Below are 25174 nucleotides of genomic sequence, written 5' to 3' on the forward strand. Positions count from 1 at the left end.
GGGGCATTATACTGTGTCAGCTATGGGGCATTATGCTGTGTCAGCTATGGGGCATTATACTGTGTCGGCTATGGGGCATTATACTGTGTCGGCTATGGGGCATTATACTGTGTCGGCTACGGGGCATTATGCTGTGTCGGCTATGGGGCATTATGCTGTGTCGGCTATGGGGCATTTTACTGTGTCGGCTATGGGGCATTTTACTGTGTCGGCTATGGGGCATTATACTGTGTCAGCTATGGGGCATTATACTGTGTCAGCTATGGGGCATTATACTGTGTCAGCTATGGGGCATTATACTGTGTCACCTCTATGGGGCATTATACTGTGTCACCTCTATGGGGCATTATACTGTGTCACCTCTATGGGGCATTATACTGTGTCACCTCTATGGGGCATTATACTGTGTCAGCTATGGGGCATTATACTGTGTCAGCTATGGGGCATTATACTGTGTTGCAGCTATGGGGATATTGCTATGGAGGCATTATACTGTGTCGCAGCTATGGGGCATTATACTGTGTTGCAGTTATGGGGGCATTATACTGTGTCACATCTATGGGGCATTATACTGTGGGGGCAGCTATGGGTGGCAATATACTGTGGGGGCAGCTATGGGGGACATTATACTGAGCAATTACAAGAGCTGCAGGTCCAAGGGGGGAGACGCTGTGTAGCACAATATACAAGGGGGGATTGTTGTATAGCACTATATAGAAGGGAGCGCTGTGTATCACTATATCTAAGGGGGATTGCTGTGTAGCACTATATACAAGAGGGGGAGGGCTATGTGACGCTATTTACAGAGGGGGAGGACTGTGTAGTGCTATTTACAGGGGGCTGTGTGTGGTGCTATCTACAGTGTTTGGCACAATTATATTCAGGGGCGCAGTCTATGGTGCTATAATATTTAGGGGCACAGTGTCTGTACTATTTTATTCAGGGGAGCAGTGTTTGGTGCTATTATATTTAGGGGCACAGTATGTGGCACCATGATAATATTATCTTTGTTTATAGGTGTGGAAATGTTGGAAAAGTGAGGAGCCAAAGACATCTGTGTGGCAAATTCTGCAGAAATGGGTCATGGCCGGGAAAAGTCGTCATGAAGTCTGGACTGGATGGAGAAGAGGAAAAAAACTACGTCGTCACCTGTGAGTCACTAGATTTATAGAGAATCTGTCACCTCTCCTGACATGTTTATTATAGGAAATCCTTGTGTTTCACAAAAAGTCTTTCTGCAGTCCAGGACTGATAGACAATTCCCCTTGTCAGGAGGATGTGTCCCTGCACAGTGTGATACTGTCAGTATGTAGGGACACCGCGCTGTGACAAGGGGAATCGTAACACTGTTAATGCTTGCCCCAAAAAGTAGTGTTAAAAATAGTTACGGTGCGGCAGGGCGGCGGTGAGGAAGGGGGGCCCAAGTTTGGGTAACAGGGGGGGCTGTATTGATTTTTAAATCCCTGCCTCAGCCGGATCCTTGTCTACATACTAATAGAGGCACTGGTTGCCCTTGCACTGACTGTTTGCCGACACTCGGCATACACCGCAATTCTCAGATACTCTGCTGGGTTTCTCCAGCTGTTAAACTGACTTCGGTCTGTGGCAGTGAAATTTTAAAATTTATGTGTATAGTTTGTCCTTGCTACACGTAGCTCAATAAAAGTTGTAAACTCTAACTTTATCTTTATTATCCATTGGGTGGTCAGGAAATAGGGTTTTGTTTGCCTGCAGGCATTCCTTCTCTGACAAGTTTGGGTAACAGCCCAGGGCCCATGGTCTACTTAATCCGCCACTGGGGAAGGTTGTGGGTCCATGCATGCTGTAGTATAGGGCCAAATGACCAATACTGGCATTGCTCAGATGGGCATTATAAATCTTAAATAAGTAAGGCCCAATGCACACGACCGTGCCCGTAATCCCGATCCGTGATTACGGGCACAGCCGGCCGCGGACAGTCATCTGCATTTGTGGACCGTGCTCCCATTGTCCTTTTTTTAACGGAACGTTTCTACGGCACGGACACACGCCCGTAAATATACGGCAAGGTGTCAGTTGGCCAGAGAAATTAATGGATCCATAGGTTGAGATAAAAATCTACGGTCATGTGCATGGGGCCCTTAACTTTATAGAAAAAAAAGGCAATCATTTATGCAGCTGGAAAACGATGACTTTATAAAGCTATAGTGTCCACAATGTTCACCCTGCCACTAGTGTATATATTGCAGTTCATGGCCTTTACACACTATTCTATGATGTGCTTATATTGCTGAATTGAGAAATCTCCCTGCAGCTATCAAAACCACTTGGGGATTTCCAACAGCAGTAAAGTAGAATCAACTGCACTAATGGGTTATTTTAAGGGTGTTAGAGTCTGGAAATGACATGTTTAGAATTCTAAGTACTTCTGCAGCTTAAACAACAACGGGGGATAATAGGCTCAATGACCATGCTGAACATCTGCAGTTTCCTGAAATTGACAGGTTTGATTTGACGGACCATATTTTATTGCACGCCTAAATTCTGGCATTCATTGTTTCACCTAGAGGCAGGACCTGATCCTAGACTTCCTGCTGAACTGTGCCAATAGTATCAATAGCTAAAGACCACAGATGTTACAGTTTATATTTAACACTAGGAATGAGATTGAGTCATGTGGGAGTTTACACAGCACTTCTTGAACTCAAACTAAAATGTACATCAAACATTGATGGTGCTTGAATTCCTGTGCTTTCCATTTTCCAATTACAATAAGTGGGTTCACGTATCAGGAGAGGGATACAGGTGCTACCTAACAAGCATGTGTATACACAGCTATCACTTATGATCATTTAAAGAAATAGTATATTTTACTTGCAGAGCTCCTTATTCAAATATATAAAAAGTACAAAAAAATATCTTTATTAAATATAATGACAAAATAACACAATGATAGGAAAAAGAGGAATGATACAACATATACGGAGACATAAACAGCAGGGTCAGATGTACAAGACCATGACCGACAGAATCAACCGTCCACTAATGACCTAAAACACGCTCAGATGATAATAAGTAACACACAAGCCCAGGGGTGTATAATGTGACATATGGCACAATATAGCTGGCAAAATTTTTTTTCCCGTGTACAGAGATAATAACCTATACACAGACAAAACCTACACAGTATATGATAACATATAGAAAAAGCAAAGTGCATGTGGCAATCTACATGTAATAATGCATCAAGGCCAGTACGATAAGTAAGGGGAGCATCTGAATAGGTATGCATCCAATGGAACGTACAATGCTGGCACAAGAAATAATGCAGATACCAATGTATATCAGAAGATGTAATAGGACGTGCAGTGCTAGCACAGAAGGCAATGTATATCAGAAGGTGTAGCAGCTCAGGTAGTAAAAAAAGAAAAAACTGCCATAGCAAGACCGAATGAACACATACCCTGAGACATGTTGAGGAGCGTGAGGGGTCAGAAGAACTGGATGGGTGAACAGACGCCTCGACGCGCGTTTCGCCCGATAGACCGGCTTCGTCCCTAGCCTCCTGATGCTTACCCCACATTTTTGCAGGAACTCTGCAATCTAGCCCAGGATGCCCTGGGCTATAACAAGGGCTCTGCCCTCTTGCTATTTGCCAGAGCGTTGTTCGTGACCCATTGTTTGTCGTGATTATGGTCTCCCAGTGTCTTCCAGTTTCCCAGTGTATCTTGCTCCTGTATCCCGTATCCTGTGTCCGTGCTACCTAGTGCTATTGCCGTGCTACAGTCTACACTTGATGTGCTACGCCTCACCTGACTACTTCCTGCCGCCCGGTCCTGGACGTGCCTGCCTCGCTACTGCCTATGATTGCCTCAGGTACCCTTGCTGAACTATTGAACTCTGTACTTACCTGTTTGGCCAGCTGCCATCCCGCTACGTGGTACGACCCAGTGGCTCCACACCCCGCATCGTGAGAGTTTTGAAGCCTACAGAATTGTGAACGCAGCTCTGGACTAGAATACTGTACATGCTGTAACTCCTGAACAGCACAAGCTAAGTAATTCAATGTATTTACACCGTAACTCATTGTTTTAGGTAGATTAACTGTCTGTATGTAAATTGTAAAACTATTTCCTGGAATACAAACATGGATGCCCCATACACATTATTTTATTTTTATTTTTTTTAACATTCTTTATTTATATTTTCATCAAGAATTTTATACATCAAAACAGAAAATATACGCAACCAGCATACAAATATTGCAGTAGAAAACAAAAAGAGCACAAAATAGGATGAACTAAAGCCTTATGCACATAACCTCTCCGAACACAATGTACCGCTATCTTCCGTACCAGCAGAAGAGAAGATGGTATTTTAAACAGAAGACATGAATATCAGAACACTGAAGTATACAAAATAGATATTACGAACAATGCAGTCAGGACAGGGCACCACGACACTTGGCGACCGAACCCCCCTAAAGCCGAATGAACCGGCGTCCACACTCCGCAGCAGAGGGAGGATAAAAATTGTATCATAGCAAGAGAACCCAGAGACCATGCAACAGATCAGATCAAGCAGACCCCCCTCCTTCCACTGCAACTGCCTCCCCCCCCCCATACCGGGCATATCCAATCCCATACCACCCCCCCCCCCCCCGGTGAGACCTAGCCATAAATCAAATACTCCTATACACATAATTTGGGTATGGCCAGTTTGAGTGGAAAAAATTATTTCACCACAAGTGTAAGAAAACGGATCTCCCTCTTGAAGGATGATCTCTCACACTCCTGCCACCGTGTTTATTAGTGAGTGTCCACATTTGAACCATTATGTTGTTTTTAGGTCCACAATTCTCTGCTAAATAATTTCCGAATATAACCTTTGTTGTGATCAAAAGCTCCAGATCCTCTGCATAGTCAAAGAGATGAATTATAAAATTCTTTCTGCCTGTAGGCACCACTATATAGAGCCTATTTTCCTACTGCATACTGTTTTGTAATGGAGTAAGCTCTTAAAGGCTATGTACACCTTTGAAAGGAATTTTTCTGAAGACATCACTGTTTTATGTATTTTCAAAAACGTTCAAAGTGACTTTTTAAAAAATTTCACTTTTGCTGATACAGTTTCTATGTATGCTGTATACATTGAAGCTGTATCGTTCTGTCTCAGCCGATTCCGTCAGTTCAGCTGCACTCATGGCTCGGCTGAGATCGGGACTTGCCTGTCTCTGACACACAGGATCCACCTCATAACTTAGATGAGATTGTTATTAGCTGGATTGTGTGTGTCAGAGACACGCAGGACCCGATCGCAGCCAAGCCGTCGGTTCAGCTGCACTGAGGGAAGACAGAACGATACAGCTTCTACGTATACAGGATACATAGAAACAGTATTGTCAAAAGTATGATGTATTGTCAAAAGTATGATACATCTTTTTAAACAACTGGATTGGGAAGTGGTGCTTTTGAAAAAAAATGATTTGTGCAGTATATACAACTGTAGGACATACAGTTGCATACATCAGTGGTATAATTCCGGCATATATGCCAGGAATTACACACCAAACATATTCTTTATACTAGTCGTTTATAATCACTAATGGCAGCATGCAGATGGAGCAGCGTATATATTTTAACTGCTTCTTAGGCTTAGTTCACACTACAGTTAGTATACGTTTACCTCTCATCCGTCAGAGGAAGAGAAGATCGAATCATTTAACGGAACGCAACGGTTCCGTTAGAATTACCATTGATTTCAATAGTAATTCTTTTGTTTCAGTTGCTTTCCGTTTGTCTTCGTTCCCTAGGTTTTTGTTTTTTTCACGGAAACAAAGGCTGCACTTTTGCTTCCTTCAAAAAAATAAATAAATAAATAAAAAAACGGAAACAAACTGAAATCAATGGTAGTTCTAACGGAACCGCTGCTTTCCGTTTAGCGTTTGGATCCGCTCTAAGGCTGAGTTCACACGACCTATTTTCAGACGTAAACGAGGCGTAATATGCCTCGTTTTACGTCTGAAAATAGGGCTACAATACGTCGGCAAACATCTGCCCATTCATTTGAATGGGTTTGCCGACGTACTGTGCAGACGACCTGTTATTTACGCGTCGTCGTTTGACAGCTGTCAAACGACGACGCGTAAAAATACAGCCTGGTCAAAAGAAGTGCAGGACACTTCTTTGGACGTTTTTGGAGCTGTTTTCTCATAGACTCCAATGAAAACAGCTCCAAAAACGGACGTAAAAAACGCCGCGAAAACGGCGCGAAAAACGCAGCGAAAAATGCGAGTTGGTCAAAAAACGTCTGAAAAGCAGGGTCTGTTTTCCCTTGAAAACAGCTCTGGATTTTCAGACGTTTTTGGTCACTACGTGTGCACATACCCTAACGGAAGAGAGCTAAACGTAAACCAACGCTAGTGTGAACTTAACCTTCCACATTCGTCGCACATGATTTCAGGTTTGAGCTCAGATGGATGCTTACCCCAGCTTGTGGTTCTGTCACAATATCCTTCTAATATCTCATTATCACATTTACACGTTCAGCAGGGATTCTGCAGTACAAGGTCTAATGTTTCAGGTCGCAATAAAAAGAGGCATATATTTAAAACTGCATCGAAGTGGCTGGATGAAACAGCAATGAGATACTTTGTATGTCGGGTGCTGCAAAGCAAACAATAAAGCCTCGTATATAGAAAAAAAGTCCAAATAAAAAGCTGAGGTCTATTGTAGCAGAACACCTGGGTAGGGAAATGATATTCAATATCCTAGAAGACTCGGGTAGAAACAGTCAGGATGATAATTGCTACATATGTATGTATTTGTAGTTGAAACATTTGGCAGCAACCTATTCCCATCGGCCATTATTGTTGCACCAGAGACTGGTTCTGTATTACTATATTATTAAAATAAAATACAATCGCATTACTAGATTATTAAAATAAAATACAATCTCGGCAGGCACTATTTTAAAGGTTCCCAAATGTTGTACAGGCTTCTATTGCGGACTTCACCAGAGATGCGGAAAGGTTTATTAAAATCACAATTGGCTCCCATTCAACATGTCTTCAAGAAAACCTTGCGGCACCAGTGCAGTGTGTGTTACAGATCGAAGTGTGAACATTTGTCTGCCATATAGGACATGTACAGCGACATGTGATTCCAACCTGAAGTTTCTTCACTGCCTCCATCAACGCTATTCCTCTATGGCCCCAACACGGCACAGACCCAAGGATTATTGGACCTTTATAATAAAAACAGTCAGGAAATCACACTTCTATTTGTTTATTTATCAGAGTCTAAGGCTGGTTTCACACCAACGTTCTGCATTCCATTGTTCTGCAGAATAAGGTAAAAACGGGAGCGACGGTTCCGTTGCACCACAGACATCACCAGCGCCCAATGGAACCCATTGACTTTAATGGGTTCAGTCAGGTTTCCGTGGTTATACTGGAAATAAAAGCGAAGCTTGCTGCGCTATTCTTTCCGTTATTCTCGGCTGTACCTGCGATGGAGAGCCCTAATGGAGCCGCAAACGCAGATGTGAACGAGGTCTAAATAACAATTGTGTAGTCCTCACTAGCTGCTATAAACCAAAAAATCTCTCTGTTGACAACAAAAAAAACACAACAGACATCAATATGTAGTCATTTTTTCCATAAACAAAACGATCATTCAAAAATTAGGTGTTATGAAATAAGTACATAAATTTATCAGTCTCACGTCGTTTTGGAGAAATTGGCTGTGGGGAGTATGTCAGCAATTCCCAACCTTATTATTAAGGGGCAGCCCTTGAAAATTGTTTTCAGTCCCAGGGAACCCCTACTCCCACACCTCCTTGGTGTAGATTAGTGTAGGCACGAAAAAAGTATCCTGTAATTCTATATTTGGGCCGAAATCTGTTGACTGCTTGGCCAAACATCTACAAAGCTGAAATATTGTAGAAGTGACTGCTCATGCTGCTGCGGTCTTCTGGGAACCCCTGATCTTGTTCAGAGGAACTCCAGGGTTCCAGAAAAACATGTTTGGGAAATATTACTCTATGTGATACAATAACACCATATAAACAGCTTCTGTGCTGTGTTGGCTGGTGGAAAGTCCATGTTTCCCACAAGAGGAACAGCTGGTGGAGTTTAGAATTGAGGGAAAACATCATTAGCCTTATCCTACACCAAGGAAGAGATGGGAGAGGGATGGGCACAATAAATGTAGGGGTCTGATTATATACGCTCTCTGTCCAATCTCAAAACAGTAGGATGAGAAATTCCCACAAACTGTCATAAAAGGGAATCGGTCAGGTAATATTTGCCTACCAAACGAGTACCAGAATATGGTAGGCTTTTTAAAACCATGCACTTACATACCTTTGTATTGCTTGCATCTAACTCGCAGACAATAGAGTAAACAGTTTGTAGGATTTTCTGCATGTTCCAGAAATAAAATATCTTGTAGAAATGTTGCAGAGAACACAGGAGTTAATATCTTCATGATCCCTTTCTTTTTTGCTGAAATATGCGTGAAAATCTGCTGTGTGAACATGACCTAACCTTTACAGTAGAGATGACAAACTCATTTCAGCCAACTTATTGAGAGCAAAGCATTCAACATATACACTTTATAGCAGTGGGCAAGAAGTGTTGAAGGCGTTACCGGCCCCTACACCAAGCATCTGATATTTTTTCAGGGGTTCCCCCATAACAACAAGGTTGAGAGTCGCTGGTCTAGATATTGACGTTACATACTTGTTACGGCGCCCCCTACCGTTCTTTTTATTCCCGCTCAGAACATCCACCTGATGTATTCAGTGCTGGTGAGTAGAACGTGCTTTTAGGATCACTCTGATGCACCTGTACCAGAGGATCCATGTGGTGGGACTGCGCTTGTGTGACCACCAGCACTGGACACTTTAGATGGACTTTCTGAGAAGGAAATGTAAAAAAAAAACATCAGTAAGAGCCATAATAGGTCTGTAACAGCAAATATCTAGATATAGGAGAATTTTTTTTAAAAGATTCCAATTGAGAAATTTTTATGTTTTGTTTGATCTTATAGAGAAACGCAACATTGAATCATGGGACAACCCCTTTTATGTGGAAATGTGGCTATGTGGTTTTGTTTCTATACCCCACGGTATTGAAGGTGGATCAAGTGAGAACATCAAGGAATCAGCAATGGAGACAGGAGTTCTGCACGGAACACGTCACGATGTGGCACTAACCTAATTGCTGATGCTATTGGTTTATGCTCCTCTGCGGCAAGGACATTAAACTGGAGTATTAGTTCCCCTGCTGTGGGCCACATAAGAAAGGCAAAGGAGGCCGCATGCAACCTCCTTCAATCAGCATGTTATGCACGTCTGATCGAGATCTATAGATTAGATAGAGGACAACAAATTAGCGCTCATTGAGCATTGCATATATGTAGGAAAGGTAGATCAGCTTCGTCTATTTCTACGGGTACCACCATTTTACCCTCCGTATATAATAGCTGCCGATTCTTATTAGCTGCACTGCAAAACAAAACATTCTGAATAAATAATTATGATGTGAAGAATGTTCATTCACAGGATGCTTTTTGACAGGTCAACTTCCTATAAATTATCAGTTAAAAAAATGATTATAACATGCATAGGGATTCTCCGTTATACATTACAATACAGATGAAAACCACAGCAACACTTAAAAGCGTGATCGCCCGTCACAAATATCATAACAAAATGTGCTACAACCTAAAAACGCCTATGGTCGTTTACACAGTAACATTTTGGTCCTAACTCAAATTTACAATATAAACAATGCAGTATTATTCATTTGGAATGTTGTGATCTGCTTAAAAGCAATGACGGCGATCACAAATATTTTGGTGGGTTACATATTGGTTGGATCTAATGGAAATGACATTTTCAGCATTGACATATAACTGCGGCTATGATTGGTTATTGTTGCATGGATTGTAGCAAAGCGCTCCATGAAAACACAGACTAAATCTCCTGTCCTTATATAAACCAAGGATCAGAAATGCCAGGTCATTTTCTCGCAGGTGTCATTGGTACTTTTTGGGGATACATGGGACTTATTGATTAACTTTTATTGCTACTTTTTTGGGGGGGCAATGGAAAAAAATTGCAATTCCGCCATAGTATTTTGCCTTTTTCATTTACATTTTTACTAAATAAAACCACTTTTTAATAAATAAAAAAAAAAGAAAACCATTTTTCTAACTGTAATCTTTATTAAAAAATGTTATTTTTACATTTACTACTTATTTTTTTTTATTCCCACTAGGGGACTTCACTATGCGATCTTTAGATCGCAGATATAATGCTTTGGTATACTTCGTATACCAGAGCATTACTGCGTGTTAGAGTAAAACGGACAGGCAATCTATTAGGATGTGCCTCTGGCACGGCCTAATACGCATATAACCAGGGCAGGCCTGGGGACCTTTAATAGGCACCCGGCTGCCATGAGACCTGCGATTTCATCGGGTCACTATTGACCGCAGTATTTAAGGGGTTAAGCGGCCACAATCGAAGTAAAGTTTGATCGCTACCGTTGGAGCAGGAGCCCGGCTGTCATCAGACAGCCGAGCACCCGCTCCAGCCTGCATGGGACACCTATGCAGGACTTAGGATAGCGGCGGCCTTGCCTAAGGCCTCTTAGTGACCGCCGTCAAAAGGCGTATTGGTAGTCACTAAGGGGTTAAATTGTTACTGTTTACCTAATCGAATTTGGACAATTTCAATGCCTCCGATGGTGGAATAAGGTGGTTTAAGAGGTCTTATATTATCCGCATTCTGAACAAAACACTATGAAACATCAGCAGGTAGTGTTTTACAATAACAATCTATCAAAAACAGAAGCAAGTCCCTGTTCACATCCTGTTTTCTGACCTTGGTTTAGAGTACACTCCATGAAAAGCTCCCAACGTATATAGAATATGTTAAATGTAGGCTGTGACAAATACCTGACAGTATACACACAAAGAAGAATGCTTGAGAAAGGCCTCACTGTTTATACAGGCCGAAACGTTCCTGCTATGGTGTTTTGACTAATAAATAACCATTGAAATATTCATGTATGTTGTGGTCCAAGAAGTTACAAAGAAAACCTGACAGTGGCATACGTCACTAATAGGCTCCCAGCTTCACATCCAGTCTTATACCACCTGTATACTGTGTATGGCCAGCTTAACCACTGTGTTCTCTGCAGGATTTCGACAAGACTGTTTGTTTCAGATAGATCCTAAAGATTGACCAGCGGTGGGGGCAAATATATCTCATGTTTACTTTTATCATTCATTTCTAGGTTGAGTGTTCTTTTAAATAATTTGATTGTACATCCCAATCACTTTGAAATATGCATGCATCTCTTTCAATATTTCTTCTTTTACTCATTATCTTTTAGAAATATTCAAAGATTGAATTGCAAAAGAAGACCACAGGAAATAGATATTTTTAAAGATTTCACCTTTCCCTCGTTTGGCAGAATTTCTTTAGAACACTATTCTTATGGGACCTCCTACGGCATTTAGAAAAGTCGTGTTTGACATTAGTGGGCTAATTAGTGGTTAATAGATAATTCATTTAGCTATAATCACACATGGAATTTCCAACAACCTTTACAAATTCCACTTCTCATAGTTAAATAAAGGCAATGGAAAAACAACATCATAATACCTTCAAGATGATTCATATTTTAAAGCTCAGCAGATCGGGTCCGTGTGGTTGCACATATTTTATGTAAGTACCAGCCCCTAGCATTCACGCTGATGTATACAATTGCTGTCCAATTGACATGCTCACTCAAGTGTAGTAAAATGTAGGTTATGAACATGTCTGTACTCTGGATAGCTATTATTTTGCTTCTTAAGATTAGATGAGCAAGTACATCTGCAAACCAGGGGGAGGCTGGAACAAGCCATGAAGCTGCCAGTGACTCATATGAATAAATCATATATTATCCTTCCACGAAAATCCTCTGACATAAAAATTCCTAGCAAAATATTTATTCACTGTGCTGTTGCATTTGCTTGCTCTAGAACTAGCAAACTGACTGTAAGGGAGTATATACTTACCAATCACTGAGAAATTACTTAATAAAAACTGAAATCTCTACAACAGTGACGCCTAAATGCCATACCGGGGCCGCAGTTGCCCCTCACATGCCTCTGTGTGACGTGTGGCGCCCTGGGCCCCACGAGAAGGTAAATTCATACGATGCAGCTGCCATTCCAAGGATAATGGTGATGCAGTTTTGACCATAAAGAACAGAAGAGCTATTCTACATGTACATATATCTATGTATGGGTGTTTTTTAAGATGCCTATTTGTATTGCCTTTGTTTCCTTCCATATGTATTTGGTCATAAGCTAAACATAATACAGCTGAAGAAGTCATATTTGCATGCCCTTGATGGAGTCAATGGTCGCATTTAAGGAGTATCTGTCACCAGATTTCACAATACAAACTGCATACATTATTAAAAAGATCTCATAGACCTGATGAAGCTGGTGTTCTAACTTTGAAAATCAATGTAAGAATGCCTGTATAATCCTTCCTCAAAGTTTTCTTGCCGGATATTAAAGTATATGCATGATGTCATCTCAATCTTCTCCCATTTAGAGCTGACAACCTCCTATCAGTGTCCCTCCTATCCCGCACCATGCTGAAATCTTGCAGATACTTAGTACAAGCTGCGGTTTTCCTTGCTCTACAGTAAAAGAAAGCAGAATATGGAGTTAGAAGGTGTAATTCCACACTAAAACTGCTGCTGGAAGACAGGTTCTCTTACTGCAGAGCCAGGGAGACTGCAGCTAGTACTGAACATGTGCCAGATTTTAGCATTGTGCAGGGAAGGAGGAACACGGATAGGATCTTGTCAGCTCTAGGTGGGAGGAGATTGAGATGACATTATGCATATATTTGGTCTCATAAATACTCATTTAAATATCAAGCAGAAAAATGTTGAGAAAGGATTATACAGACATTCCAGCATATATTTTCAAAGTAAGTACATCAGTCTCATAGGTCTGAGAGATCTAATAATAATGAATGCAGTTTGTATTGTGAAATCTGGTGACAGATCCTTTTTAAGGTCCCCACAATCTGCTGGGTTGACCACAACTATTATATAACATACCACCTCAAAGTCCTTAAAGAGACTCTGTCACCACATTATAAGTGCCCTGTCTCCTACATAAGGAGATGGGCGCTGTAATGTAGGGGACAGTAATGCTTTTTATTTTAAAAAACGATCTTTTTTCACAACGTTAGGAGCGATTTTGGTTTATGCTAATGAGCTTTCTTAATGCCCAAGTGGGCGTACTTTTACTTTCGACCAAGTGGGCGTTGTACAGAGGAGTGCATGACGCTGACCAATCGGCATCATGCACTCCTCTCCATTCATTTACACTGCACTAGCGATATAGAAATATCGCTATGTGCAGCCTCATACACAAACCCTAACATTACTACAGTGTCCGGATAATGAATACACATGAAATCCAGCCTGGACGTCATGTGTACTCAGAATCCTGACACTTCTGACTCTTTTTTTGTGAGATTCCGGCAAGTGAAACCAAATCTCGTTTAGCTCCGTGATCTCGCGAGATTTCGTATCCATTGCTGTAAATCTCACAAAAAAAGAGTCAGAAGTGTCAGGATTCTGAGTACACATGACGTCCAGGCTGGATGGTCATGTGTATTCATTATCAGGACACTGTAGTAATGTTAGGGTTTGTGTATGAGGCTGCACATAGCGATATATCTATATCGCTAGTGCAGTGTAAATGAATGGAGAGGAGTGCATGATGCCGATTGGTCAGCGTCATGCACTCCTCTGTACAACGCCCACTTGGTTGAAAGTAAAAGTACGCCCACTTGGGCATTAAGAAAGCTCATTAGCATAAACCAAAATCGCTCCTAACGTTGTGAAAAAAGATAGTTTTTTTTAAATAAAAAGCATTACTGTCACCTACATTACAGCGCCGATCTCCTTATGTAGGAGACAGGGCACTTATAATGTGGTGACAGAGTCTCTTTAAGTTAAAGGAGCTCTCTGGGTGTTTTTTTTTTTTTCAAACCTCACCATTTGAAAATGCAATGCAGTGTAATGTAGACATGTTTATTGATTTACCTGATGCTGTATTTCAGGGGCCATCGCTCCGTGCAGCAGTTAAGTCATGTAATCTGCATTCTGACTCCTTTTATCCTACAGCGCCTGCTCTAGGGATCAGAAGTCAGGTTCTCAATGGAAGTCTATGAGAGCCTCTGTGTGAGTATCATAGACTTGCATTGAGAGACTGACAACACGTTTCTACAGTAGAAGCTGTTGGATTTGGGTTTTAAATGTACAGATCACATAACCCCACGGCAGCCCAGAACGGAGCGGAGTGTCCGTGAAATACTGCACAAGGTAAGTCAATGCACAGGTCTACATTACATTTTCAAAAGGACAGGGAGGAAAATAAAAATGCTTCTTTAACGGGGTTGTCAATGTTTTATTAATTGACGTTTAGCTGACAGAAGAGTTATCCTTGGTATTGGAGCACTGTAGGAGGCAGACACATGATTTTAGTAGGTGCCCTGTCAAACTATAACATTCTTGTGTCCTTGCCATAAACAGCCGATTACAGGGGGGAACGGGAGGCTCAATGATCATCTTCTGGTAGGAAAACTGAAGAAGGTGGTTGGCTACTTCTTCAGAGCTATGCTACTCAATGATTTTCATCTAGAATTGCGTACTCTGTCACTGTTCAGTAGGGGAAGACTTTCCAAACATTATATATTTTCCATTACTCATACAGCTCCAGCACATTTCATAGTGCTTTACAGAAAATGCATTCAATCACAATGGCAAAGTTCAAAGAGTAACTACAATTTCATCAAACTTTTGATTTGTGTCATGGAGACATATCCAAAGTTTGGATCGGTGGGGTTCAGGGTGCTTAGACCTCCACCATTGATGAAAGGAAGGCGCAGAAGCGCTCAGCTGAGCACTCTGCATCTCCGGCTGTGATGAGTGCTTCCTGTTAGGCTAAAGACGGCTATCATGGATGTACTGTGAGAGCCGTCTTTAGCCTGACAAAGTGCGCCGAATACAGCCGAAGGGGCAGGGCGCTCAGCGATTCTGTACCTTCGTTTCAGCGGCGGTTGGGGTCTCAGAACCTGTACCCCCACCAATCCAATCTTTTTATATGTCTCTGACATATCAAAAGTTAAATGTAGTTACTCTTTAATGTGGATAAATGTAGGGTTATGCACTCGGGTGGAGGAAACAAATTCTACAATTATGCATTAAGCAGTAAAGCACTGGGAAAAACTGCTACTGAAAAAGACAGGGGATATTGGTGGACAGTACATTTATTCTGATCTCCATATTTGGAGTCAGGGAGGAATTCTTCCCCTAATGGGGCAACAGGCATCAACCTCATGGTTTTTCTTCCTTCCTCTGCATCAAGGATTATATGTTGGATTTGATGGACCTATGTCTTCTTTTCAACCTCCTCAACTATGCAACATTGATCCCTGGGGGTGCTCATACACGTTCTTCCCGGCATAAGGAAGATATATACACACACGCGGGCCAATTTTAGTCCCGAAAATTAGGAGAACCCAGAAAAAAAAAACTATTTACATGAATGATTTTAGAATTATATATTTCTGCTTATATTGCGCAAATATATTCCGCAGCGCAGTACAGAGAATTGTAGACATTCATATCAGTCCCTGTCCTCAATGAGGCTCAAGACACACACACACTTTGGGGACCAGGGTTTCGTGGCAATTTTCACACTTTTGAGATAAATAAAACTGGAATTATTTTTTTAAAAATAGACACCTGACAGATTGTGAAAATGCCACCCAGCACATTACACCCATGACCCCCTTCATGCAAATTGTCATCAAAGCCGAACATCCTCTAAGAAACTAATAAAAAAAAAATCATGTTTGTGGCTAAAAGTTTGTGCCTGAATACCTCCTAAAAAAAAAAAAGAAAAATATTGAGTTCATACATGTCACTTATGCCTATGTCTTCATGCACATATCTTCACATGATCACCAGAACTGAATAATCTATAATGTATTGATTTAAATCCTACTAACTCTGAGCTTAAGAGGCCATCCTACTGAGTGATTGGCAGCTTTTTCTGTATTCACACTCATACAGGGAGGGCTGTCAATCAGTAGTTGAGACCGCCCACTAGACTTTTTAGTCCACCGTGAGCAGGAATTTAAATGAATAAATTACAAGTTATGATGAATCTTTTTGAACAAAACTATATAAGGGGGAGTTCACACAGAGTTTTTTTTACACGATTTAGGATTCGGAAACCACGCCAAAAAACGGCTCCCATTGATTTCAATGGGAGGTGGAGGCGTTTTTTCCCACGAGCGGTAAAACCTACTCGTGGGAAAAAGAAGTGTCATGCCCTATCTTCGGGGCAGAGAAAACGCTTTTCCCAGCGTTATTTGCCCGCAGGGCTCAATGGCCGGATGAAATTTTGAGGCAGATATTTTTTGCCTGCAAAAAACTCAGTGTGAACATGGCCTAACATTCTGCTCAGCTCCTGCTCTATAACATGCTGCCTCCAGATAGGACCTAATGTTCTACATGACAAGCTCCCTTTAACTAGGGAAGCATAATATAAGGTGACAGATTTAGGTACAACTATGTAGGGAAAGCGATGTGACCACCAGACCAGTGATTATGGTAAACTATTTTTTATTTACATAGACTTGCCCATACGTAGAGGATACATACTCCCCAAAGAAACTTTCCATTTTAATAGACGACATGTAAATGGCAGTCCCCAGATTATATCTCTGTAACAAAATCACTATAGGCACTGAAATATTTATTACATTTTCACTCATATAGTAGGTGGAAATGTATCTTAAATGAAAGACGTAGTGTTCTTATGAGAAACCGACAAAGCAGGGGTTAAACTTAGCAACAATTTCTGGTTTCTACTAAAAGCCATAATAAAGTGGTAATAAAATAAACTATTTTAGATACAGCGAAAAGGATGACAGGACTTGAAATGGCAGCAAAACATGCATTTATAGAGGAAATCTCAATCCTAGATAATTACAACATAGCACAACAGACATCTGCTCCTGTAAACAAAGATATGATCTACTAAAACATTTCCAAGATTGCAGCATAAGCTTTAATATCTGGATGAGGCAGCGAATGAGCAAATGGGATATAAACTGGGCCATGCTTCAAACCCCTCTACAAGTTCCTTTTCACTGAAAGAATGCCACAAAACAAGGCTAAACGACTGCATGAATGCCACAAGTTCTCCAGAAGACATTACATTAGGAATGTAAGCGGAGGAGAAAGTGTGTCACAGCAGAAGTAAAAAATGGCCTCTCCCTGGCTAGTTGGTAAGTCTTGCAAAAACATGACGTTCAATCAAAAAGATCACACGAGTTTTGTAGAAATAAATCTTCTGTCATCACTTTTACTACAAAAAAAAGAGCAGCAATATTGTTAGAAGCTTTCACTGAATCTCTTTTCTGTACTATGTAACTTAAAGTGTAACCATCGTTTCAATTACCATCCCATAAATCAATAGTACAAGCGGTGATAAGAAACTTTGGAATAAACCTTATTACAGAAAAATGTCTCTTTCTCTACTTATCAGATACCTCACTTCCCTCCACTGCCTCTTGAACTATCACTAAACTCTTATTTCACTGGTAAAATCTGTATTCGATGAGGTGGATAGATAGAGGTCTATGAAGAGGGGAGGTGGAGCAGCTGTACAGAGAAAGAGAAAGCCAGACAAGCACAGATGATGCTGCTTCTAGTAAGTGTTTTATCTTACTTTAGTCCTCCATGCTGCTGCTTCTATATATGTGATAGAGATAGGAAAGCAGGATTTCCTCTGTTCTCTGTGTGCAGTGTATAGGATATCATAGCAGCTAGTTTCAGAGTCAAGGGAAAACTAACTACCGTATATATCGGCGTACAAGACGACTTTTTACACCCTTAAAAAAATGTCAAAAGTGTGGGGTCGTCTTATATGCCGGATATTGTCTACATTAGGGATGCACGTTGCAGCCGCACAGCTCAGTATAGTGACACATGAATGTATGGGAGCGCGGCTGCGGCTGTGTAATTCAGCCACAGCCCCGCTCCTGAGTCATGATAAGTTCGCGGGGTCAGGATGATGCAATGCGGCCAGCGCTGCACTAATGAGCGGCGGCACTGGAGACAGAACATGGCGGGCGCGCTACAAAACACCCCCATGTTCTGTCTTGAGTGCCTGAACTGCCGCTCATTAGTGCAGCGCCGGCCGCATCACCTCATGCTGACCGCGCGCGCACTTCCTGTCAGGAGCGGGGCAATGGCTGTATTACACAGCCGCAGCCCCGCGCTATAACGGCGGAGATCAGAGAAACCTCTCATCTCCGCCGTTATTCCCCTGAATGCTGCGATCACAGCTGACTGCAGCATTCAGGGGAAAGTGAGACGCGATCGAGGGCCATACCATATATGGGCAGACAGCCCAGGGTCTAATGACGGACCCCAGGGCTGTCTTACCATATTTCATGTTGTTAGGACATACCCAAGTATGTCCTAACAACTGCCTGTGTATTATCCGTCCACAGGTTAATGTACTGGCACATATCTGATATATGTCAGTACATTAAAGTTTAAAAATAAAGTAAAAACAAAGTATCGTTAAATTTTAAAAAAAATACACCTTCACCTTTTTTACAATAAACATTAAAATAAAAAAATGAAATAAACACGGCTTTCATTCACTTATTAATGTGAGGCATGAGGTGCGATGAATTTACCCTCAATGTTCCTCACATTAATAGTAATTAACCCCATCATGTACCTCGCACATTAACCCAATATGACTGAGAAACATGATGGGATTAATTACTATTAATGTGAGGCGCGTTCAAAATTCATCACACGTCGCGCCTCACATCAGAAAACTGAAGAATTTTTTTTTTATTACTGTTGGCAAAAGTATCGAAATTGGTATCGAAATCGCAATACTAAACGAAGTATCGGTATCGAAGTCCAAATTCTGGTATCGTGACATCCCTAGTCTACATATTGTCTACACACAGGTTGTGTGTTACCTTGTGAGCCTGCAGTCCGGTACACAGGCTCCCGGGATGCACGGAATCCGCCACGGATCTGAGGGAAGCCGGTATTAGCCGCCAGGGAACATCTCTGTAAGATGCTCTGGCCCGCCCTTTCCTCTCATTCCCTGCCTCTCAGATCTCGCGCGATGAAGCAGCTTATCTGCGCATGCGCGAGTTCAAAGAGACAGAGAGTCCTGGGTCCTGCCGCCGATGGCCATAGTGAAGCGCTCCTGCACGAAATGGTGAGTATATCTTAAATTCTATATTTTAAGGGTAAAAGTTGGGGGTCGTCTTATACGCCCAGTCGTCTTATACGCCGACATATACGGTATTAGAAATACAGCCAGCATAGCGGGAAAACTAGTGATAAGTGCAGGATACAAGTCATATAATAGTAAAATATAGTGTATTCCCTCATGTACACACACACGACAGCCTATTCTGAAAAATCACCTCAATCAACTGTGAAACTTTAAGCTGGCCATACACACCAGATAGATGTCGGCCAACAGCTATTTTTGCCAATTTCACCATAAATAGAAATGTTAAGGTCGGGCATGTTTACTTCAATGCGGTGAGGGGAATAATCTGCTGCCAAGACAACTCTGGCAATGACTTATCTCCCACAGGGAAAAGCATTTCAATGTACCCAGTTCCTCTTTACCCTGACATCGGGGACAGTCGGAAGGCCCCCATATACATGACTTCGCTGGCCAATCCCATCAAAATCATCAAGTTTGGCCCTTTTTACTCGTATCTCTGAATAGCTTTACTCTTGTGAGGTCTCATGTCAACCAACTCAATGACTGGTACACTATGCACATACAACCTCAGCCAAAGTGTGAACATAATTATTATTAATTAAGCCTTAGTGCTGACTTATTTTGTCTTCTTTTGTTTTGCTTTCACGTATAACTACTAATTATTTCTTTGCTTACATGCTCCATTTCCTGTATAGAATTTTTTTTTACTCAAATATGTAGATATTCAAGGCTTTTATCAGGCTCCAGTAACTTAGACAGTATAATAACTGCATCTGTAAACTGTAACTTGGCTGCAAAAGATGACGCAAAGCAATATAATAATGAGATGTTGTGTCACAATCTTCTCATTGTCAAGCACTGTACAAAATACATCAAAGGGATACTGAGCAATTCCTGAGGCTTGTCGACCTTACACGTGACAATAAATCCACTTGCCTGTGTGTGACATCAAAATGTGTGTCCTGCTGGCTCATAGCTCAGCAAGGTAGAGACAATGCTAAAAATGACATACCTGGATACAAGTACCGGTGCATTCTTTACACAGGCTGCAGAACAAAGCCCATCGACTTGGTGGGATGTGTGAAATCTTCGTAATAGGCTCCATCTTTTCTGGACAACCAATGCTGACCTACAAGGAGGGGAGGAACCAAAGTTTTACAAATCCAAAGAAATATTAAAAATGACAAAAATAACTATATTATGTATAATCTAATTTTATAAAAAAAAAAAGGAGGGGGAAGCTACCCATTATATATATATATATATATATATATAAAAGAATATAGCCACTTAACACAAAGTCAGCGATCAGGAGAGAGCAAACACGGAGGAATCCCTATTCGCAATCCAAGGATACCAAAATGTAAGAAAAACCTCAATGCGATCATGCTCCTCAGCAACCAATTCCTCCATGTGCATAATATTTAGCTCAGATAACCATTCAGAGAGAGATGGCACGTCAGTAGATCTCCAATGTCAAGGAATCACCCTCCTGGCGCCATTAAGAAGTGACTTAAAAGGCCTTTCTTGACCTGGGCCAAAAACCTAGTATCAAAAAAAAGCAGGGTGATCTGCAGACTACTTGCTATTTGCTTTCCCAAGAATTCATGGTAAATATGAAGGATCTTCTCCCAGAAAGCCTGAATAAAAGGGCATCACCACCAAATATGTAACATCATGCCCCTTTCAACCTCACAGCACAGCATGAATCAGAGACTCCTGGGAACATATGATGTATATAAACTGGACAATAGTACCACCTAATCAGAATCTTTTAATTCTTCGCCTTCACCTGGGATGCCAAAGATAGACCATAAGCAAAAATGCAAGCCTTAAGACTATCATCCTGATCTACGGTTACTCCTAATTCTTCCTTCCATTTACGGAAAACAGAAACTCTACCTGAGTTTCAACAATGTAGGAGGATCTAGCACATGCGGGAGATTTACCTAGGCACCATAGAATAGTGAAGTAGAAAATTATTAAATCAGACAATGTAGCTCAATAGGATTACCCAGGGAAGGTGACGCTTATGAAAAAGAGCAACTGATCATAGGCCAAGCAGGAAAAGTTCACACCAGGCCTCTGAGTCTTAAAGGAGAGCAGACCCCAACACGTCAGTACCAGTTAATGAACGGAGAGGCCAGGTGGAAAAGTCAGGTTGTCAAAAAGCGGGGACATGTGGCCAGAAAAATATGATCATCAACCACCCAGACTCCAACGGGGACATGTGGCTAGAGGAAATATGATGCTTAACCACGCAAGACTCCCACACTGCCAGGAAATGTGAACCCAGATCTGGTCAATCCTCCATAGAAGAACAATCCTGGGGATTAAAGGAATAATCCAACTTGTAAACATTCTAAAAACCAAAATAGAATCAGTACTCACCTCTTTTTTGCCCTGGAGATCCAGAGCTGACGCAGTAGTGGACCTCCTGGCCTTTGTTTACAATTGTCTAGCTTGTGATCGCTGAAGCTAATCAGTGGCTTTAGCAGTCACGTGCTGAGTGGTGAAGCCAGAAATACGGCACATGACCGCTAAGGCCTCTGATTGGCTGCAGCGATCACGAACTGGCAGCTTGTAAACAAAGACCTCAGGGCCTCAGAGCTGAATTGCCAGGGAAAATAAGAGGCGAGTACTGATTCTTTTTTGGTTTTAGAATATTTGTAGCTATTTTTACAAACCCTTTAATCCATGGGAGCATTACAAGATCCATCGGGGACAGAACACATTTTATCTAACTCTACCCATAAGGGTATGTTCACACGCACTGTTTTCAGATGTAATTCGGGCATTTTACGACTCGAATTACGCCTGAAAAAACGCCCCTAATATGCCTACAAACATCTGCCCATTGCTTTCAATGGGAATTACGATGTTCTGTTCCCACGATCCTTTATTTTACGCGCCGCTTTCAAAATACGGTTCGTAAAATGACGGCTCGTCAAAAGAAGTGCAGGACACTTCTTGGGACGTTTTTGGAGGCGTTTTTCATTGACTCCATTGAAAAACAGCTCCAGAAACGGCCGTAAAAAACACAGCGAAAAACGCGAGTTGTTAAAAAAACGTCTCCGTATTTTCAGATGTTTTTGCTCACTGCGTGTGAACATACCCTAACTGTGGAATTTAAGGGGTTTGACATATGGAGGGCACAAAAATAGTTTTCCATAAAAATACATATAAAGTGTATCGCTGTGATTATGACGTCCTGAAAACTAAAGTTAATACGTTATTTCACCCCTTAGTGACCAGCCTATTTTAGGCCCTAATAACCAAGCTATTTTTTTCGTTTTTCTATAGTCGCATTCAAAAAGCCATAACGTTTCTATTTTTGCGTCAACACAGCTGTAATAAGGACTTGCTTTTTGCGGAATTAGTTCTAATTTTTAATGCCACCATTTTGGGGTACATATGTTTTGATTAACTTTTATTAATTTTGTTTTGGAGGGAATAGAAAAAAAAACCTGAAATTCCGCCATAGTTCCATGTGTTTTAAATTCACTCCGTTCACTGTGCGGCATAAATAACACATTAACTTTATTCTATGGGTCAATACGATTACGGCGATACCACATATGTATAGGTTTTTTATGTTTTACGACTTCTGCACAATAAAAACACTTTTGAACTAAAATTATTTGTCTTTGCATCGTCGCTTTCCAAGAGCCGTAATTTTTTTATTTTTCCATCAATGTAGTGATATGAGGACTTGTTTTTTTGCGGGACAATACGTAGTTTTGATTGGTACTGTTTTGTGGTACATGGGACTTATTGATTAACTTTTATTATGACTTTTTTGGGGGGCAATGGAAAAAAATAGCAATTTCGCCATTGTTTTATGCTTTTTTTTTTACTCTGTTCAACTTGCGGTTTAAATTCCATATTAGCTTTATTGTTTGGGTCATTATGGTCGTGGTGATACCATATATGTGTATTTTTATTTATTTTTTACACTTTTACTAAATAAAACCTCTTTTTGTGGGAAAAAAAAATTATTTATTTTTTTACTGTAATTTTTATTTCACATTCATTACTTTTTTTTTTTAGTCCCACAAGGGGACTTTACAATGTGATCTTTAGATCGCTGCGATAATGCTTTGGTATACCTAGTATACTAAAGCAATATTGCCTGTCTGTGTAAAACTGCCAGGCAATGTATTAGGACGTGCATCTGGCAAGTCCTAATAGGCTTATCCAGGGCAGACCTGGGGGCTTTTATCAGGCCCCCGGCTGCAATGACACCCCATCGGAGGCCCACAAATGCATTTGCAGGCCGCCGATGGGTGAGAGAGGGAGCTCCCTTCCTCTGTAAACAAGTTAAATGCTGCGGTCGCTATCAAAGTAAACATCAATCGCGGCCGTTGGAGAAGGAGTCCGGCTGTTATTAGATAGCCGAGCCCCGTCTCCAGTCTGCATGGGACACCCGTGCAGGACTTAGACTGGGTCGCCATGAAAAGGCGACGGGCTATCCTAAGGACCCGTAGTGAACTCTGTGAAAAGGCGTATTGGTGGTCACTAAGTGGCTAAACCACACGATAAACGTTGTACATGGTCCCATGTACCCCAAAATGGTGTCAATAAAAACGACATCTCATCCTGCAACAAAACAAGCACACATACGGCTAAAAATGACAAAAAAATGTTTTTTTCCCCATGAAATATGCTTATATTGCGCAAAAGTAGTAAAACATAAAAAACTATATATATTTGGTATCACCGTGATCATATTAACCCATAGAATAACAGTAACGCGTTATTTACACTGCATGGTGAACGGCAAAAAAAAGTTTAAAAGTTTATAAAAGTTAATCAATAAATTACATGTGCCCCAAAATGGTGCCATTGAACAATTCAACTCATCCCGCCACACAAAAGTCCCCATACAGCTACGTCAACAGAAAAATAAAAAAACTGAATGCTTGGACAAATAGAACAGATAAAAAAAAAGAGGCAAAATGTCCATTTTTATGCGTCCAAACAGAGACAAATATTTTCTTGTGTAGCCCTGAAGATCTTCGACATTCCTCCTTTACAGTGGGAGATAGTTCAGGGACAAGAGAAGGTGTAGCTGTAAAATAACTATAATATAATAGCACAGAAATAAAAGAACAGAATATATTAACCCCTTAAGGACGCAGCCTAGTTTGGGCCTTAAGGCTCAGAGCCCATTTTTCAAATCTGACATATTTCACTTTATGTGGTAATAACGTCGGAATGCTTAAACCTATCCAAGCGATTCTGAGATTGTTTTCTCGTGACACTTTGGGCTTCATGTTCGTGGTAAAATTTGGTCGATATATTCAGTCTTTATTTGTGAAAAATTGCAAAATTTAGAGAAAATTTACAAAAAATAGCATTTTTCAGAATTTAAATGCATCTGCTTGAAAAACAGACGGTTATACCACCCAAAATAGTTACTAGTTCACATTTCCCATATGTCTACTTTTCATTGGCATCGTTTTTTGAACATTCTTTTATTTTTCTTGGACGTTACAAGGTTTAGAACATAAACAGCAATTTCTCATATTCTTAAGAAAATTTCAAAAGCCTTTTTTTGAAGGTGCCAGTTCAGTTCTGAAGTGGATTTGAGGGGACTATGTGTTAGAAACCCCCATAAAACACCCCATTTTAAAAACTAGACCCCTCAAAGTATTCAAAACAGCATATAGAAAGTTTTTTAACCCTTCAGGCATTTCACAGGAATTAAAGCAAAGTGGAAATTAAATTTGCAAATTTCATTTTTTCTGCTGAATTTCAATTTTATTCAATTTTTTTTTAGTAACAGAGAAGGTTTTACCAGAGAAACACTA

General features: G+C 40.9%; 1 protein-coding gene across 3 annotated transcripts in view; it reads right to left on the minus strand.

The window, feature by feature from the left end:
- JADE2 (jade family PHD finger 2) overlaps positions 1-25174 on the minus strand; it is a 404193-nt gene that overhangs the window by 92496 nt on the left and 286523 nt on the right. For all 3 annotated transcript variants that reach the window (XM_075856334.1, XM_075856333.1, XM_075856332.1), the window contains one exon: positions 20374-20490. In XM_075856334.1, the coding sequence (XP_075712449.1) occupies positions 20374-20490 (117 nt within the window). The remainder of the gene's footprint in view (positions 1-20373; positions 20491-25174) is intronic.

This window comes from Rhinoderma darwinii, chromosome 3 (genome assembly GCF_050947455.1).
Source record: "Rhinoderma darwinii isolate aRhiDar2 chromosome 3, aRhiDar2.hap1, whole genome shotgun sequence".
Lineage (NCBI taxonomy): Eukaryota > Metazoa > Chordata > Amphibia > Anura > Rhinodermatidae > Rhinoderma > Rhinoderma darwinii.